The 16,428-nt window shown below is 48.1% G+C and overlaps 3 protein-coding genes across 6 annotated transcripts; 2 read left to right on the top strand and 1 right to left on the bottom strand.

Annotated features, from left to right (window-relative positions):
- The first annotated feature begins 167 nt into the window (after positions 1 to 167).
- LOC130533002 (C-X-C chemokine receptor type 3-like) lies at positions 168 to 3,753 on the top strand. 3 transcript variants are annotated; one of them, XM_057046097.1, is made up of 4 exons: positions 170 to 377; positions 471 to 635; positions 1,088 to 1,438; positions 1,640 to 3,753. In XM_057046097.1, the coding sequence occupies exons 2-4, from the start codon at positions 633 to 635 to the stop codon at positions 2,378 to 2,380; spliced, it is 1,095 nt and encodes a 364-aa protein (XP_056902077.1). In that variant the 5' UTR covers positions 170 to 377; positions 471 to 632; the 3' UTR covers positions 2,381 to 3,753. The 3 variants fall into 3 exon arrangements, with proteins under 3 accessions (XP_056902078.1, XP_056902077.1, XP_056902076.1); XM_057046098.1 differs by lacking the exon at positions 471 to 635 and having other exon boundaries at positions 168 to 377; XM_057046096.1 differs by having other exon boundaries at positions 170 to 635.
- A 166-nt stretch (positions 3,754 to 3,919) lies between these two features.
- On the bottom strand, positions 3,920 to 8,495 carry cxcr3.1 (chemokine (C-X-C motif) receptor 3, tandem duplicate 1). The gene is made up of 3 exons (XM_057046084.1): positions 8,420 to 8,495; positions 5,035 to 5,433; positions 3,920 to 4,926 (listed from the first exon to the last, which is right to left on the bottom strand). Exons 2-3 carry the CDS (start codon positions 5,422 to 5,424, stop codon positions 4,168 to 4,170), a joined length of 1,149 nt encoding a protein of 382 aa, XP_056902064.1. The 5' UTR covers positions 5,425 to 5,433; positions 8,420 to 8,495; the 3' UTR covers positions 3,920 to 4,167.
- A 5,015-nt stretch (positions 8,496 to 13,510) lies between these two features.
- On the top strand, positions 13,511 to 16,422 carry trim35-28 (tripartite motif containing 35-28). Of its 2 annotated transcripts, none has more exons than XM_057046030.1 (6): positions 13,511 to 14,180; positions 14,562 to 14,657; positions 14,734 to 14,964; positions 15,047 to 15,069; positions 15,235 to 15,350; positions 15,415 to 16,422. In XM_057046030.1, exons 1-6 carry the CDS (start codon positions 13,755 to 13,757, stop codon positions 15,948 to 15,950), a joined length of 1,428 nt encoding a protein of 475 aa, XP_056902010.1. In that variant the 5' UTR covers positions 13,511 to 13,754; the 3' UTR covers positions 15,951 to 16,422. The 2 variants fall into 2 exon arrangements, with proteins under 2 accessions (XP_056902010.1, XP_056902009.1); XM_057046029.1 differs by having other exon boundaries at positions 13,514 to 14,180; positions 15,235 to 15,353.
- Positions 16,423 to 16,428: the final 6 nt, after the last annotated feature.

Raw genomic sequence — 16,428 nt, 5'->3', positions numbered from 1 at the left:
TATCTAAAACATTCCCGTCGGTGTCATCTCGTGTCCCGTGTTAGTTCATCGGAAACAAAGTGTGATGATCATCCTCCCAAACTTTATCGTTATTCTACTCTCTCACGAGTTACTTTTATATTAGAAGACGCATTTTATTTTGAAAAGAGGCTCATCCATAGCACCATTTCTTTTGTCATCTGGCAGTCGCAGTGTGTGTTCAGCCAAGAGTGCCTGATCTCCGTGTTGTTGGGGATGTCCGCCTTTGTTGACTTTGGTTCTCCTCGCCCAGTCGGGAGGGTGGAGAAGTGAGCGAGTTGGTCCTCCTGCGTCCGTGTTGGGAACTAATTTAGGCGTCGGTGGTCGCATCATTTTGTTGCTTCGGATTTGTACTTCAGGTGTGTTCCCAAATCTTTAAACCTGCGCCTGCTGCTGACGGCTTAAAGTGGCTGAAGAGGCCGCATGAGAAAACTTTCTTTCTTTTGCTGCAGGATTTGGGAAGCGCTCGACAGCTGCGGCGCGTCGCCGTGCGTCGGTCGGTCGCTTCCTCCCTGCGCTGCTGTTCGCGACCACAGGCACTACAGACTCCTGTCAGTGCTGGTGGTGGAGAAGAAGGCGCGGACAGGCTGCGTTTACAAGAAACGTGGACTTTTATGGTAAGCGAGAGTGAAAGTGCGCAACCGTCAGAAGTCCAAATTGTTTTACAACGTCTAATGACGACAAATGGTTAATGAGCCACTGGTTAACTGTGGGGCACCTTGAGAACTAGTTAGAGACCGTGTAAAGTTGATGTTTCAGATCTTTGCAGCACAGTGCACGTATCAGCGCACAGAAATGCGCGTGATCGTTGAACACGCTAAACTGTTGCCTTGGTGGCGCGTTCCCACCGATATTACGTAAGCAGAGCCTGCTGCTATTTAAAGTATGTGCGTGACCCCAGGACCTAGGGTGGTTCCCCTTCAGGCGCACTCCGATATTGCCTCACCGAGTGAAGCGACATATAAAGCCTGGTCACCGGTTGAAGTGGACACACAGGAACTATTGAGCGCTGGTCTCCAATTCTCGGTTTCATTCCTGCTCTTTATTCGGTTGTTTTTTTCCCTCACAGATGGATTTTGAAGTGGATGGTGATGGATTATTCAAGCACAATGACACCTACGAGTATGATAGCAACTATGAGTATAAAGATGAGGTTGCGGTCGGGGAGGTTCCTGCGGTGGTGCTCCCTCTCCTGTACTCGGCGGTGCTGCTTGTGGGTCTGCTGGGGAATGGACTGGTCCTGACCACTCTGTTCCGAAAGAGGCGCTCCTGGAGCATGTCGGACACCTTTGTCCTCCACCTCTGCATCGCAGACGTGCTGCTCCTGTTGACGCTCCCTCTCCGGACTGCTCAGGCTCTTCAGCACAGTCGGTCGGAGTTTGGAATAATTGCTTGCAAGATCAGCACCGTTCTTTTCTATGTAAGTCTTTATCTTTCTCACGTCTCCATGACGGGAGACAGTGGGAATGCTTTTGGCTTTTCTCCATGTAATCGTTTGGTCAACTGAGGCCGTTGTTCTTCATACTGTTGAGGAAAGATTGCAACATTTCTGGGAAGAGGAGAAAGTGAAAGTGATTTTGAGAAGATGGCCTTGAGTCTAAGCCTGCTTTCTTTCTCGTAGGTCAACTTCTACTGTGGGATCTTTCTGCTGGGCTGCATCGTTCTGGATTGCTACCTGTCCTGCTGTCGTGCCACCAAATTCTACTCAGCTGGCAGACCCATCCTCGCTCATGTGACCTGTCTGTGTGTCTGGATCTGCTCCCTCCTCCTAGTTACCCCCAAGTGGATTTTTGTGGCGGCTTCAAATGGTCCCGGCAACGATAAAACGTTGTGTTTTGAGACCTATTCTGCATCGTCCAGTGTCGGGCAGCTGGTGTCGCGCCTGTTCCACCACATGCTGGGGTTCCTGCTGCCTGCCGGCGTCCTGATCATCTGCTGCTCTTGTGTGGCGCTGCGACTGCACAGCAGCTCCGCAGAGCTCCAGAAGCAGAGGGCCTTCACGGTCATCTCGTGCTTGGTGGCCGTCTTCCTCCTCTGCTGGACGCCTTACAATATCACGCTCATGGTCGACACTCTTAGAGGCAGATCTGAGGAAACTGGGAATTCCCAGGAAACGCCTGTGATGGTCATGTCTCAGTTTGGCTACATCCACACCTGCCTCAGGCCGCTGGTGTATTTGAGCCTGAGCGCAGACTTCAGGACACAGGCGGTGGCCCTGCTGAGGTGCACGCCTGCTGAGCCTGTGGCCTCGCTGTGGCGGTTGGGAGTGGGCGAGGAGGACCAAACGCAGCAGAATCACACGGATGGGGAGCAGGCGCAGATGACGAGCGGTGATCATCAGATGCAGTCGAGCCAATGTTGAGAAATGTGAAAGGAAATGAAATGGGGTGACACATCATCATCATGTGTTTGATGACTTCATTCTGTTAAATACTGAGAAACCTATTTTTATAATGATGACTTCACAACATTTTTATGAAAGAGTCAAATCATGGTACTGTTTAACTGTTGTTTTAGATGCTATTAATATGTGAACCATGACTGTTGCTATTATATTACGGTACTATAGAATATTTTCCTCAGTGGGTTCGATATTTCTACTAAATGAATATGCTATTTTTGACATTTTCAAAATGACCTTAAACAATCAACAGAGTTTCTAACCTTGTGTTTGCACATTATCGTCCGTCACAAGAGGACATAAATTCCCTAGATTGCGAGGTACCGGCGTGCTCATGTGTTGCAACTGACAGAACTTCCCCTGAAGAATCCCACAAAGGCTTTTTGTATCGTCAGTGTGTGTGTGTGTGTGCGCATGTGTGCAGGGTGATCCACAGTATGACACAGGCAGGTGGTGATGTCATCAGTCAGGTGACAGTGGAGTGGGAGGAGTCTGACCTGCTAGTCTGCTTGGCTGGATTCAGTAGCAGAGTGATTGTTTTCAGAGTGACGAGGGTAAAAGCTGCTACTGTGCACAGCCTGCAACAAGTTTTTGATGAGTCTATAATTAACACGCGTGCCGCAGGTTCTCTGAAAGTATGACGCATTGTGGGATTGGCCTTTAGAATACTGATCATGTTGAACAGAAGAACGCCACTGTGCCATAATTAGACTTGCGTGTGAAAGCTGACGGCTCTTTTTTCATTTATTTTCTTCCTTAAATATCATGTTTTGCTGGTGCAAAAGGGAATAAATGCGTTTTGAAAGCATCGTAACATAATTGTAATTATATTGTATTGTAATTAACCCTACCCCTATCCTTTGGTATTAACTCCTGCATATTTCATTATTAAGGTTGTTAAACCGCCTCATTTGGATGAAATTGCAACAGCTGTGCCCTTTACTTCTCACCCTCTCTGCAGGTGTGTGTCATGGCCTGTGTGTTTGGGGCCTTTTGTTTGGGGTTTCTTTTCCTGGTTCTCTCACTAGGGGGCGTCATTGATTCACCTTGGTACCAGCGGCTGGTGACGTCACACCTGCTGCTGGTTACCAATCAACACTCTTCAACTGCCGCTGCCTCCCGATGACGAGCGTCTGATCGTTTTTCTGTAGTAAACGAGGGTCAGTGGTATTTCGTCGCGATCCGTCCCTTCAAGTAACTTTTCCCGTTTTTCTGACGTCTTCCTCGGTCACCACGCGCTCCTCATCATCATCTCAACATCCTGCCTTAAATGTGAACGATTCTGCTGAAAGTGCTTCAGTGTGCAGTGCATATATAATAAATCCTGTTACCTACACGGTTTAAGACTGTTCATCCATCTATATGATGTCTGACATTCCCTGAAGTGTGTGTCTGTGTGTAAGTGACCTCATTATTGTGTTCATGTAGGATGAAAGAGCAGGAAGGCTCCAGGTACCCGTTAGTGTACGAATGTGCAATACACGCTAATATTTGAGAAAATTCTTATCTTATAAATTATTTATTTTGCACATACATTTCAAAGCGAAACATTAATGCGTCATATTGTAAAGAATAGAAAAACAGGGAAAATAAGGCCAGGACCTGCTGTCTCAAACAAAGCTTTGCTCACATTTACAGCTGTTTCCCAATGACATGAGAGCAACAGAAAACTGGAAGCAAGCATCCACGTCTTACAGGACTCTCCAGGAGAGCAACCACCGTCCATCTCCATCTTTCTCTCCTCTCTTTCAAACAGCCACGGTGGAGGTTTCGGCAGACTCGGACCAAATGGAACTTCTCCTGCTGCTGACAGTGGACTGGAACCTGCTGGTCTTCACCCTGCAGCCCAGAGCGCTCAGGAGCGCCAGGAGCTGACGCCTGAACTTCACTCCCACGAATGCGTAGAGGATGGGGTTGAGGCTGCAGTGCAGGTAGCCCACAGTAGAGGTCACCGTCATGGCTTTCCCCAGAGACATCTTCATTCCACACTCAGTGTTGCTACGGGAAGATTGAAGCGTGTCCACCATGAGGGTGATGTTGTACGGCGTCCAGCAGAGGAAAAACACTGCGACCACAGTGACGATCACCCAGGTCGCCCTTTGCTTTTGGTGGCCCTGGGAGCCGCATCGCAGCCGACGCAGGATGCCGGAGTAGCAGAAGACCATGACGGCTGATGGCAGCAGGAACCCCACCAGGTGGTAGGTCAGCCGTGAAGCCAGCCACCACCGACTCTGCTGCTTAGGTCCATTTCCGGTGGAATCATCGGACCAATAACCAGACAAATAGTTGCGAACGCACTTGGTTGTGTTCTGCCGGTTGTCCTCCACCGCCTCCAGAAAGATCATGTCTGAAACGGAGAGCAGTAAAGAGAAGAGCCAGGCCACCAGGCAGCTGGTGTGGACCACCCAGGGCTTCCTGCGCGAGTACATCTGGGTGGCGTGGACGATGGACAGGTACCGGTCCAAACTGATGCAGCCCAGGAGAAAAATCCCACAGTAGAAGTTGATCTGATGATACAGAAAACAGACTTTATGCGTTTAATGTTTTATGAATACTTCTGTCACTGAAGATGCAACAGGACGTTCTCCTGCATCGCCCTGCTGAACATCTCCTACCATAAAAACAGATCCAGTGATCTTGCAGAGAGGGGTGCCGAAGGTCCAACCGTCGGCTTGGGCAGCCTGCGCGGCCCACATGGGCAGAGTCACCAGCAGCAGCACATCCGTCAAAGCCAGGTGAAGAATGAAGGTATCGGTCACACTCCAGGTCCTCCTGCTCTGGACCAGAACCCCCAGCAGCAGTACGTTCCCCAGGACCCCGACAACAAATGTCAGCGAGTACAGAACCACGATGAATGTGGCCTCGAATTCCTGGCTGTCTGTCAGGTCACACACTTGACCCACGGGGCAACAGTCCTCATAAGCCGTGCCGTTGGCAGAGAGGTTCTGGAACATATCCAAAAAGTCAGAGAGCTCTCCAGGACTCAGCTTCTCAACGTCCCCCATCAGTAGCTTCTACACAGGAGAGGGAACATGAACAGAACCTTAATTTAGTGTGTGTACATTGGCTACATCCACTTTAAATTCACTATGTGTCACCATGTGGCTTAGCAAGGCATTTTCCTTTCATGTCCGTTGGATAGTAGAAAAGGTAACCAGGTAACCAGGTAACCAGGTGACCAGGTAACCAGGTAACCAGGTAACCAGGTGACCAGGTGACCAGGTAACCAGGTGACCAGGTAACCAGGTAACCAGGTGACCAGGTGACCAGGTAACCAGGTGAAACGACTGATGCAGGACCAGTGAAGGAGAAGTTGGAGATTAGCCAGAGCGCGACCTTTAACCTGTGAACAGATGTGACGGTGAACGTGTGCAGGTGAACGTGTGACGTGAACGTGTGCAGGTGAACGTGTGCAGGTGAACGTGTGTGACGGTGAACGTGTGCAGGTGAACGTGTGCAGGTGAACGTGTGCCGGTGAATGTGTGACGGTGAACGTGTGCAGGTGAACGTGTGACGGTGAACGCGTGCCGGTGAACGTGTCACGTGAACGTGTCACGGTGAACGCGTGCAGGTGAACGCGTGACGGTGAACGTGTGCAGGTGAACGCGTGCCGGTGAACGCGTGCAGGTGAACGCGTGCAGGTGAACGTGTGACGGTGAACGTGTGCAGGTGAACGTGTGCAGGTGAACGTGTGCCGGTGAACGTGTGACGGTGAACGTGTGCCGGTGAACGTGTGACGGTGAACGTGTGCAGGTGAACGTGTGCCGGTGAACGTGTGCAGGTGAACGCGTGACGGTGAACGCGTGCCGGTGAACGCGTGACGGTGAACGTGTCACGGTGAACGTGTGCAGGTGAACGTGTGCAGGTGAACGTGTGACGGTGAACGTGTGAAGGTGAACGTGTGATGGTGAACGTGTGACGTGAACGTGTGCCGGTGAACGTGTGCGGTGAACGTGTGACGGTGAACGTGTCACGGTGAACGTGTGCCGGTGAACGTGTGACGGTGAACGTGTGACGTGAACGTGTGACGGTGAACGTGTGCAGGTGAACGTGTGACGGTGAACGTGTGCCGGTGAACGTGTGCGGTGAACGTGTGACGGTGAACGTGTGCCGGTGAACGTGTGCCGGTGAACGCGTGCAGGTGAACGTGTGACGTGAACGTGTGACGGTGACGTGTGCAGGTGAACGTGTGCCGGTGAACGTGTGCAGGTGAACGTGTCACGGTGAACGTGTGCCGGTGAACGTGTGACGGTGAACGTGTGACGTGAACGTGTGACGGTGACGTGTGCAGGTGAATGTGTGCAGGTGAACGTGTGACGGTGAACGTGTGCAGGTGAACGTGTGACGGTGAACGTGTGACGGTGAACGTGTGCAGGTGAACGTGTGACGTGAACGTGTGACGTGAACGTGTGACATTCGTGTGACGTGAACGTGTGCAGGTGAACGTGTGAGGTGAACGTGTGACGTGAACGTGTGCAGGTGAACGTGTGCAGTGAACGTGTGACGTGAACGTGTGATGTGAACGTGTGACATTCGTGTGACGGTGAATGTGTGATGTGAACGTGTGACATTCGTGTGACGGTGAACGTGTGCAGGTGAACGTGTGTGACGTGAACGTGTGCAGGTGAACGTGTGCAGTGAACGTGTGACGTGAACGTGTGACGTGAACGTGTGCAGGTGAACGTGTGCAGGTGAACGTGTGACGGTGAACGTGTGACGGTGAACGTGTGCAGGTGAACGTGTGTGACGTGAACGTGTGACGTGAACGTGTGACATTCGTGTGACGTGAACGTGTGCAGGTGAATGTGTGACGTGAACGTGTGACGTGAACGTGTGCAGGTGAACGTGTGTGACGTGAACGTGTGCAGTGAACGTGTGACGTGAACGTGTGATGTGAACGTGTGACATTCGTGTGACGGTGAATGTGTGATGTGAACGTGTGACATTCGTGTGACGGTGAACGTGTGTGACGTGAACGTGTGCAGGTGAACGTGTGACGTGAACGTGTGCAGGTGAACGTGTGAGGTGAACGTGTGACGTGAACGTGTGACATTCGTGTGACGGTGAACATCTTCTGAGCTGTACCCTCGTATCACTTCTGATGGTGGCTGAGTCTCGTGCTTCCTGCTTCCTGCGCTGTGTCATTGATGCTTCTCGCCCTGGCCAGAAGAGGGCGCTAGTGGACCTAGTTTAGGCATTTACGCTACTGGCACATGATAGCTGATGGCTGATTTAAATGAAGCTATTCTTTTTCTTTTTTAATGTCTGTGTAGGTTCTCAATCATGCAGGTCATCGTATCCAAGGTAGTTTTCTATGTCAACTGGACTGGGTTTCTTCTCTTGAAGACGTTTCGCCTTCTGTTGACATAGGAAACTACCTTGGATACGATGACCTGGATGATTGAGAATCTACACAGACATCTTGCATCACATTTTGGGAAAGATACCCTTCGTTTCTTTTTTAATGTTTCCTCGGTTGTGCATCTCATCATTATTAATATTATTAATCTTGTTATGATCAGAAGCAGAAGCAAGAACACAGATCTGGTAAATACTGTTATTAGTCAACCTCTACCTGTAACCCTGAGCCAAACATCGGTGAGCCGAGGGTAGAAACTCAAACACCACATAAAGAAGATTTGATAATCTGGATCCTGCCAGAGTGACGCCTGCAGCCTCAAACCGCCTTTTCTGTCACCTTTCCATCAGATCGCAAACGGGCATCAATGAAACCGTGCGCTATGAGAAGAAGCTCATGATTACAACTGTTGACATTTAAAGAATAAATTCTAATTTAATTTTGGTGCCCTTCCTTTCATCAAACCAAAAAACAGCCTCATGGCAGCAGTGCTGAGTTCAGCAGAAGTTAGAGCACGGTCATTATCAAGGTGATTTAATCTCACTGTTTTATCTTTAATGAACTGAACATTTTAAAAAAAATCCGATACATCAAAGCTACAAACGACACAGAGATGAAATGATGCTTGAATCAACACGTACCAAAAGTGGAATCTTCTTCTGTCGTGAGCAGGTTTCAGCGAGCTGCCGGTCGAGGTAAAACTGTTAGTTTCTTATGACACACGCGCGCACACACACACACACACACACACACACACACACACACACACACACACACACACACACACTGTTCATACTTCACAGCACAATAGTCACGTGGTATAAATTCCTCTATATGACTAAAGTACCTTGTTCAAAGCTAATTTTTAAACATTGTGGCGCCAGTTTACACGTTTCTATTAAAGATCCATCAGATCCGACCAATAAAAAGCCTCCATTAGATCCCAACAGGTTAAAGTTCAACACAATAATTCAGTCTCCACAGCCAAATCCAAAACATGTATTTGTTCAAAACTCATGGTCGAGATGTGAAGCAGCGGAAGCAACAACTGGAAACGCTGCAGAAACGCCGTCATTACAAGATGATGTGAAAGCGGAGCGACACGAGCCTTTGACATTTCAGGAATTGTGCAGGTGGGGGGGAATTAAGCGGAATTAGGAGGAATTAAGCACACAAACACACAAAGTTGTGGCTTTTCTTTCTATTCTATAGAGTACGGATGTTCTCGCTGATCCTGGGTGGGTCATATGTGATCGATAGGAAACCTTTCCTGTGTGTGTGTGTGTGTGTGTGTGTGTGTGTGTGTGTGTGTGTGTGTCTCCTGTGATGGGCTGGTGGCCTGTCCAGTCCTCCTTTGTGTCCTCTATAATCACACGTCATCTGTTTCTATCCTGTCTGCTTTTATAGTTTTTTTTTTATCATTTCAAAGTTGCTCTTCATTCTCTGATGTTCTGGTGTCAGAGAGTCGACGTCGTCCCTCCAGCAGATGCTGCCTGCTCACTTCATGACAACCACATTCGTGCGCTGCTTCTCCTAAACCGGCCTTTAATGCAGAAAATGTCCAGTAGTTTTTCCATATTTTCCACATGTCAACTTAATGTGGTATTTAATTGCTTTAATGCCTCGAATTATTCAGTCTTCTCTCGACCTCTGTGTCCTGATCTGCTCTCACACAAAAAGGTTTAGGAAGGTCTTAAATTACAAATGTATTTTTACTCAGCTGTGTTCTGAAAGTGCCTGACAGGCTGGTCCCAGTCGACAGGAATTTGTTTTTCCCATCCTGTTCTGGGAGCGCCGGGCACACTGGCTCAGCTGCTTTTTTAAACTGTAGTATCTGACCCGCTCTGTGCAGGCCGTGTTGAGCAGGCAGCCTAAGCACCATAGCAGGACACCTGGTTGTTCTCCATATGAGGATGTGTAGCATGAAGCCTTTTCAACATTCCCTTTTTTGGTACGAACTGAACGCTATACCACTGGGTTGGCCATACTGTATATCGTGAGGTCATCAGAAAAGAATGTGTTTACTTGGCTGTATAAGAAGGAGGTGTCGATGTAGACACCTCAGAGTTCCTCACCAACGGGACCAGGAAACCTCCCTCACCTCCCTCCCACCTGCAGCGTCCGATTGATACCTGACTGTTCTCTCCGATAAACATCTTTGATAACCAAGTCGGTATCTGCGAAGCTTCCTTCCTCATCAACACACCTCGGCTACCACCAGCAGAAGATTCACAACAAAACTTTTATTTAAGAATAGAATCAGGTAGAAAGCTGCTCAGCACATGAATGAAAAGTCTAAAACGACCCTTAACTGAGCACCAATAACAGCACAGTTGTTAGACTCTAAGCTACGGGTGTTTGTTGATGTCAGCTTTTCCTCATCACACCTTTAACGCATTACTCAGTCTGTATTTCATGCAAAATGACACCTGTGGCTGTTTGTTTCTTCTTCAGACATTTCTCCTCAGCTACACTCATTTCATGTTCCTGTTTTTTTTCACACCTTTTTTTTCTCCGCTTCCATTTTTCACAGTCTTGCTGCACCGTGCTGGCGGAGGGCCAACATCTGTGGACTCATTGTTTTCAGAATGTGTTTTTATTGCGTTTTTAAATTTAAATCTTTTATTTCACTCTTAACATTTTGTACTTTTCTCAGGCTGCAGAGATTTACAAACCATGAAACCCTGGATGCTATCATTTTATTTCAGTTGCCACCTGTATGCACCAAACACCAGAAACTACAGGAGGCCGTCGCGGGAGGAAGTGGTGAAGCTAAATGAAAATGAAAAACTTTGCTTGTCTTGATTTGAAGTCCCAGTGTTCTTCTTTTAAAGAGCAACCACTAAGCTGCCCCCCACCCCAAAAACACAATGTACTACATCAGTGGTTCCTAACCCGGCTCGATCGAACCCCAGGGGTTCGGTGAGTCGGTCTCTGGGGTCCGTCGGAGGTCAAGACACACCCGACTCGTGTGACCCTGACACCCCCCCCCCCCCCCCCCCCCCCCCCCCCCCCCGCTGGTATCACCGATGGGAGTCACGTTGAGCTATTCTGGTCCTGGACCTGCGAAACTAAAGGAGCGCTTCCTTAAGCTGCGCGGAGATGAGGAACAAAGCACGGCGCTCGCTGGGTTCAAGGCCCAGAGAGGCAGACGGGAGGGAAAGGCCACCCGACCGGATCAACAAACGGGTCCTCGCAGCCCCGTACTGAGGTGTCGCCCGATCGCATGTGAGCGCACGTGTGGAGGTGGAGGCCCTCGACCGTGCGAGCAACACAGCGTCATTCGCTCTGCACGCCGCTAACGTTTCAGCTTCTGCTGAAATCAGGAATTACCAGAATCAGGAATCAAAAGTCTTTGAAATTTGAAATTGAAAGTTCTTGTGCATATTTGAGATGTGCAGATAAGAACAGCTTCTTCCTCAGGAAGGTCCTCGGGGGGGTGGGGGAGGGGGGGAGGGGGGGGGGGCATTGCTCCTCTCTGAACCGCTTCCTGAGGGACTTCAGCTGCACTCGGGTTTGCTCGAAGGGTGCGAGAGTGTTCCTCCTGTCCTCTTCTCCACTGTCCCGACCCTTCCACAGCTTTCTGACAGTGTTGTTGTTGTTGTTGTTGTTGTTGTCGTTGTCGTTGTTGTTGTTGTTGTGTGGTTTGTCTGTTCTGGGCAGTTGGCTCGGAGGCTTCTGGCTCCCTGGGGTATCTGGGCCTGCTCCTCCTGCCCCACCAGTTGGGTACCTGAAGCTTTAGGCCTTGGCTGGTCTTACAGACCAGTCCAGACCAGTCCAGACCAGACCAGACCAGACCAGTCCAGTCCAGTCCAGTCCAGTCCAGACCAGACCAGACCAGACCAGTCCAGACCAGTCCAGACCAGACCAGACCAGACCAGACCAGTCCAGACCAGTCCAGACCAGACCAGACCAGTCCAGACCAGACCAGACCAGTCCAGTCCAGTCCAGACCAGACCAGTCCAGACCAGTCCAGTCCGTTACCATCATGACCAGCCTGGCGTCCACCAGCTTTGGGTGCTCATCACTGGGGTAATGTTCCGTGGACGTGGGGTTGGAATCAGACTATGAGATAAAGAGACTATTGAGGGATTTCATTCCCCCAGCAAGAATAGAATAGAACAGAATAGAATAGAATAGAATAGAATAGAACAGAATAGAACATAATAGAATAGAATAGAATAGAAATAATAGAATAGAATAGAATAGAATAGAAATAATAGAATAGAACAGAATAGAACATAATAGAATAGAATAGAATAGAAATAATAGAATAGAATAGAATAGAATAGAAATAATAGAATAGAATAGAATAGAAATAATAGAACAGAATAGAATAGAATAGAATAGAAATAATAGAATAGAACAGAATAGAACATAATAGAACAGAATAGAAATAATAGAATAGAACAGAATAGAACATAATAGAATAGAATAGAACAGAATAGAAATAATAGAATAGAACAGAATAGAACATAATAGAATAGAATAGAATAGAAATAATAGAATAGAACATAATAGAATAGAATAGAATAGAACATAATAGAATAGAATAGAATAGAATAGAATAGAATAGAATAGAATAGAATGTCTTTATTGTCAATGTTCAACTACAACAAAATTTCACGAGCAAATGATCCTCTTGGGTGTCGTAGAAGTCTAGAATAAAAAACATTATTTAAAATTATATTATATTTAATAATATAATTATATTATGTTTAAGACCCTCCCATTCACATATAATAATGAATCACTGTTATTGCATGAAATTAGTGCACTTGTTTATGTTGCAAATTGTGTGATATTATTGCATATGAAGTTTTTGCTTGTTAAAACGATGCAGCTAACGATGTCAGGAAAAACAATTCTGCAAGTTGTTCTGATCGTTTTTGTTCGTCTATTATGGTCTTCACAGAAAGGCCACTTTTAGATAACTGACAGTGGCATTTCTATAGGATTATCAGATTATTTAGGTTAATAAAATAATCATTTTTACAGGCCCTTCTCCTTGTGATCCACCCTTTTACATTTTAGCAAAGATTTCAAATTAAATGTGGATTATTGTTTTCAAATGTAAATAATTTAATATTTACATTTGATATAAACAGTGTTATTATTATCATCGATAATGCTCAGAACAATAACAGCATTATTATTAGTAGTTGTTTTGTATATTTGTGCTTTTTCTTATTTATTGTATTTATGTATTTATTTTTACGTGTTTAATGCTTATTTGTCTTAATATAACTAGTCTGTCCTCTAGTCTGTGTAGCTTGAAGATCCACGTTCTTGTCACGGTGATCTTAGAGGTGTTTTTGTGGAGTTTTTTAACGCCATATTATTGTAGGGTTGAGTCCGTGAGGAGTGATGTAGCGCCACCTGCTGGGTGTATTATAAAATGCTTTGCCTCTTAACATTCTTTTCCAAGATGAAGCATTAATCAGTGAGTTGTGATGAGTAGAAACAGCAAGAGATCATTACATCCTTAATTATAGTCGATTTTTTCAACCTGACCGGAAAAAGAAAATATACTAAAGGAATGGAGTGAATGTTAAATAAATGCAAAAGAGGAATCCGTAAAAACCAACACACCTACTGATTATTATAATATATTATTATATTATATATGATATAATTTATTATTACTATTATAATATATATAATACAATATTATATTATATAGTATATAATATAATACTGTATATATTAGCACTTCTCTTCGCCAGGGGGCGCTGTTCCAGATCCGCTGTCTGTCACAGAAACACGGAAACAGACTCGGAAGTCGGTCGCCCAGTTTGATCGTTTCCTCTTTAAACTCGTTGTTTTCGTCGGTTCTGCGCCAAAATCCTCCACAGGATTTAAGACCCTTCACGCGCACGCACGGAGAAAACAAAGTGCGTGGTTTGTCGTCTCCGCGTTCATCGCTTGCGCGTTTTTGTCAAAACGAAAGTAAAGTGAAGAAGAGGATCCGCAGCCATGGCCGAGTCCATGGATGAGGGGCCGTCGGACCCGCGCCCGCCCCTGCAGCAGGACCTGACCTGCTCCGTGTGCCGGGGCATCTTCAACGACCCCCTGGTGCTGCCCTGCACCCACAGCTTCTGTCGGGAGTGTCTGCGGAAGAGCACGCGCTTCAACGGGGAGCAGTGTCCTCTGTGCAGAGAGAAGTTCACGACAAGCCAGGCCATCCCGAACCGCGTGCTCAGCCAGGTGTGCCAGTCCTTCGCCTTATACCCACCTCAGGGGTCGGTCCCGGGTCCCGGGAGCGAGGCCGGCTGTAACCTGCACCTGAAGCCGCTGCTGCTGTACTGCGAGAAGGACGAGCAGCCGCTGTGCGTGGACTGTGTCGCTTTGCACAACACGCACAAGCTGTGGCCCCTGACGGAGGCGGTGTCCATCTGCAAGGTAACCAGCTCACCCGGGATCCTGTGGATCACCCGGATCCTGTGGATCCCCCTGCATAGGCTGGCCCAGCCAGTCCTGGGAACACCACTAAAAGCTGGAATATTAACAGCAGATCTACTAATATTGGTTATCGTGATCCAGTTGTCTGGTGTATTTTTAATTAGAATTACGCTCGTTACTTTGGAGTCACCCAGTCCTCCCAACGCCTAACTGGCTCAGAATCCAGCTGATCTCAGTGGGATCCCATAACCGTCCTCTGGTCTCTGCAGTTGATCCCAGTATTATTTAATGTTGGTTCTTTCAGCCATAAAGGTTTTATGTGCATTTTCCCGTCCGACTGAGGCTCCACAAGTAATTGTTGAATGGTTGATTATTTTCCAGAGGGAGCTGGAATTTAAAGTCCAGATTCTTGAATTGAAAGTGGATTCATACAAGAAACTGACAGAAAGCCTGGACAGCACGGTGGAATCTATCAGGGTAAAAGAACTCCTGCCTCCCCTCACTGATCACACACAGCCAAAGATCTAACGTGTGTCTGTACCGCTGTGAGCAGAACCAGGCCCAGGAGGCAGAGCGGCAGATCCATCAGGAGGTCCAGAGGCTCCGCGACGCCCTGCTCACAGAAGAACGTCTGCGCCTCGAGGCTCTGGCTGCCGAGGAGGCGCAGAAGATCGCCGCCCTACAGGAGCTGAGTGGAACCATCAGGCAGGACGTGGCGGGTCTCAGGAAGCTGGTGGAGTCTGTGAAGAGAGAGACGGGCAACGAGGACGTGCCGCTCCTGCAGGTAGGAAGCAGCTTCTCCACAACCACGGGACAACAGCGACAGGCGGCGTTCCTTCATCACCTTATTCTCCTTTCTGTTTCAGAATTTCCAGGATTTGAAAAGAAAGTGAGCTCACTGTCGCACTCACACGCCACCGTGGCCATTCTCACCCTCACTGGCTCGTCAAAGCCTCGTTAATGCCTCCTTAATGCCTCGTTAATGCCTCCCAAGTCTACAGCTGGTTCAGTAGTACCACTCAACATCTGCTGGTTGTCCCCATGTCTCTCCTAGAGCCCAGTGGACTCTTGAAGACCGGCGCCACCCTGACGACTCCCTTTTGAATATGGGGAAACACGTTGGGGCTTTGAGCTTCAAGATCTGGACCAGCCTGCAGGAGCATGTGAAATGCAGTGAGTGAGCGACGCCCCGTCCCCTCAGCATCCGCCCTTCTCACACACCTGTTGTCTGCAGGTCCTGTTGTGTTCGACCCAAACACGTCCTCCCCGTGGCTGAGCGTGAGCGCCGACCTGACCACCATCAAAGAAAGTCCCGAGCGGCTGGTCACCCCCGACAACCCCGAGCGCTTCGATCCCTGCGCCTTCGTCCTGGGCGCCGAAGGCTACACCTCCGGGAAACACCGATGGGACGTGATCGTGGGGGACAGTCCCTCCTGGATCGTGGGGGTGTGCAAGGAATCGGTGGCGCGCAAAAAAAAGTTCACGCTGTCTCCGAGCCGCGGGGTGTGGTGTGTAGGACTGAGCAAAGGCGTGTGCACGGCCTTCACAAATGAGCGCACGGCGCTGCAGGTGCAGCGGTGGCCCGAGCGGATCCGCGTGAAGCTGAATATGGAGAGAGGAGAGGTGTCATTTTGGGATGGGGAGAGCTCCAACCACCTGGTCACACTCACGCACCACTTCAACGAGAAGATCTTCCCTTTCTTTGGGCCGGGACTGCACGACACGCCCATGATCCTGGCGCCCGCAAAAATCACCGTGCACGCCTCCTGAGACGTGCACGCCTCCTGAGACCTGGCGCCAAAGAGAGCTTCCTCGTGATGTGTTCAGGGGTTTACATGAGAATGGAATGTTTGATGTTTGGGGCCTTTGGGATGTTGTTTCTCCATGCAAAAGCTAAAATCACTGATTATATGAATTCATGATTGTTCTAATTCAGCCACGTTTTCATTTTATGAAATAGTTTTATTGAGTCTGCTCATGTCGTCCCTGCTTTTATCCGATCATGATATATAATAATCACTTTCACCAAACTAAAACATGAAACTGAAAGAAACTCAACTGAAAGATGTGCTGCCTCATTTCTGGCACATGTAATCAACCATGGAGCCAAACGGGGAAACGTCATTATTCTGTCTGCAATCAGTCTTTTAAATTCTACATCGCACCAAAATTTGCATCCACTGTTTTAATTTCTTATTTTGATACTTTGCAATAAAGAATGGAATGCTGGTTAGATTTTAAACATTTG

This window comes from Takifugu flavidus, chromosome 10 (assembly GCF_003711565.1).
Source record: "Takifugu flavidus isolate HTHZ2018 chromosome 10, ASM371156v2, whole genome shotgun sequence".
NCBI lineage: Eukaryota > Metazoa > Chordata > Actinopteri > Tetraodontiformes > Tetraodontidae > Takifugu > Takifugu flavidus.
Note: the sequence above shows the minus strand (reverse complement) of the source record. Positions and strands in the feature narration are given on the sequence as shown.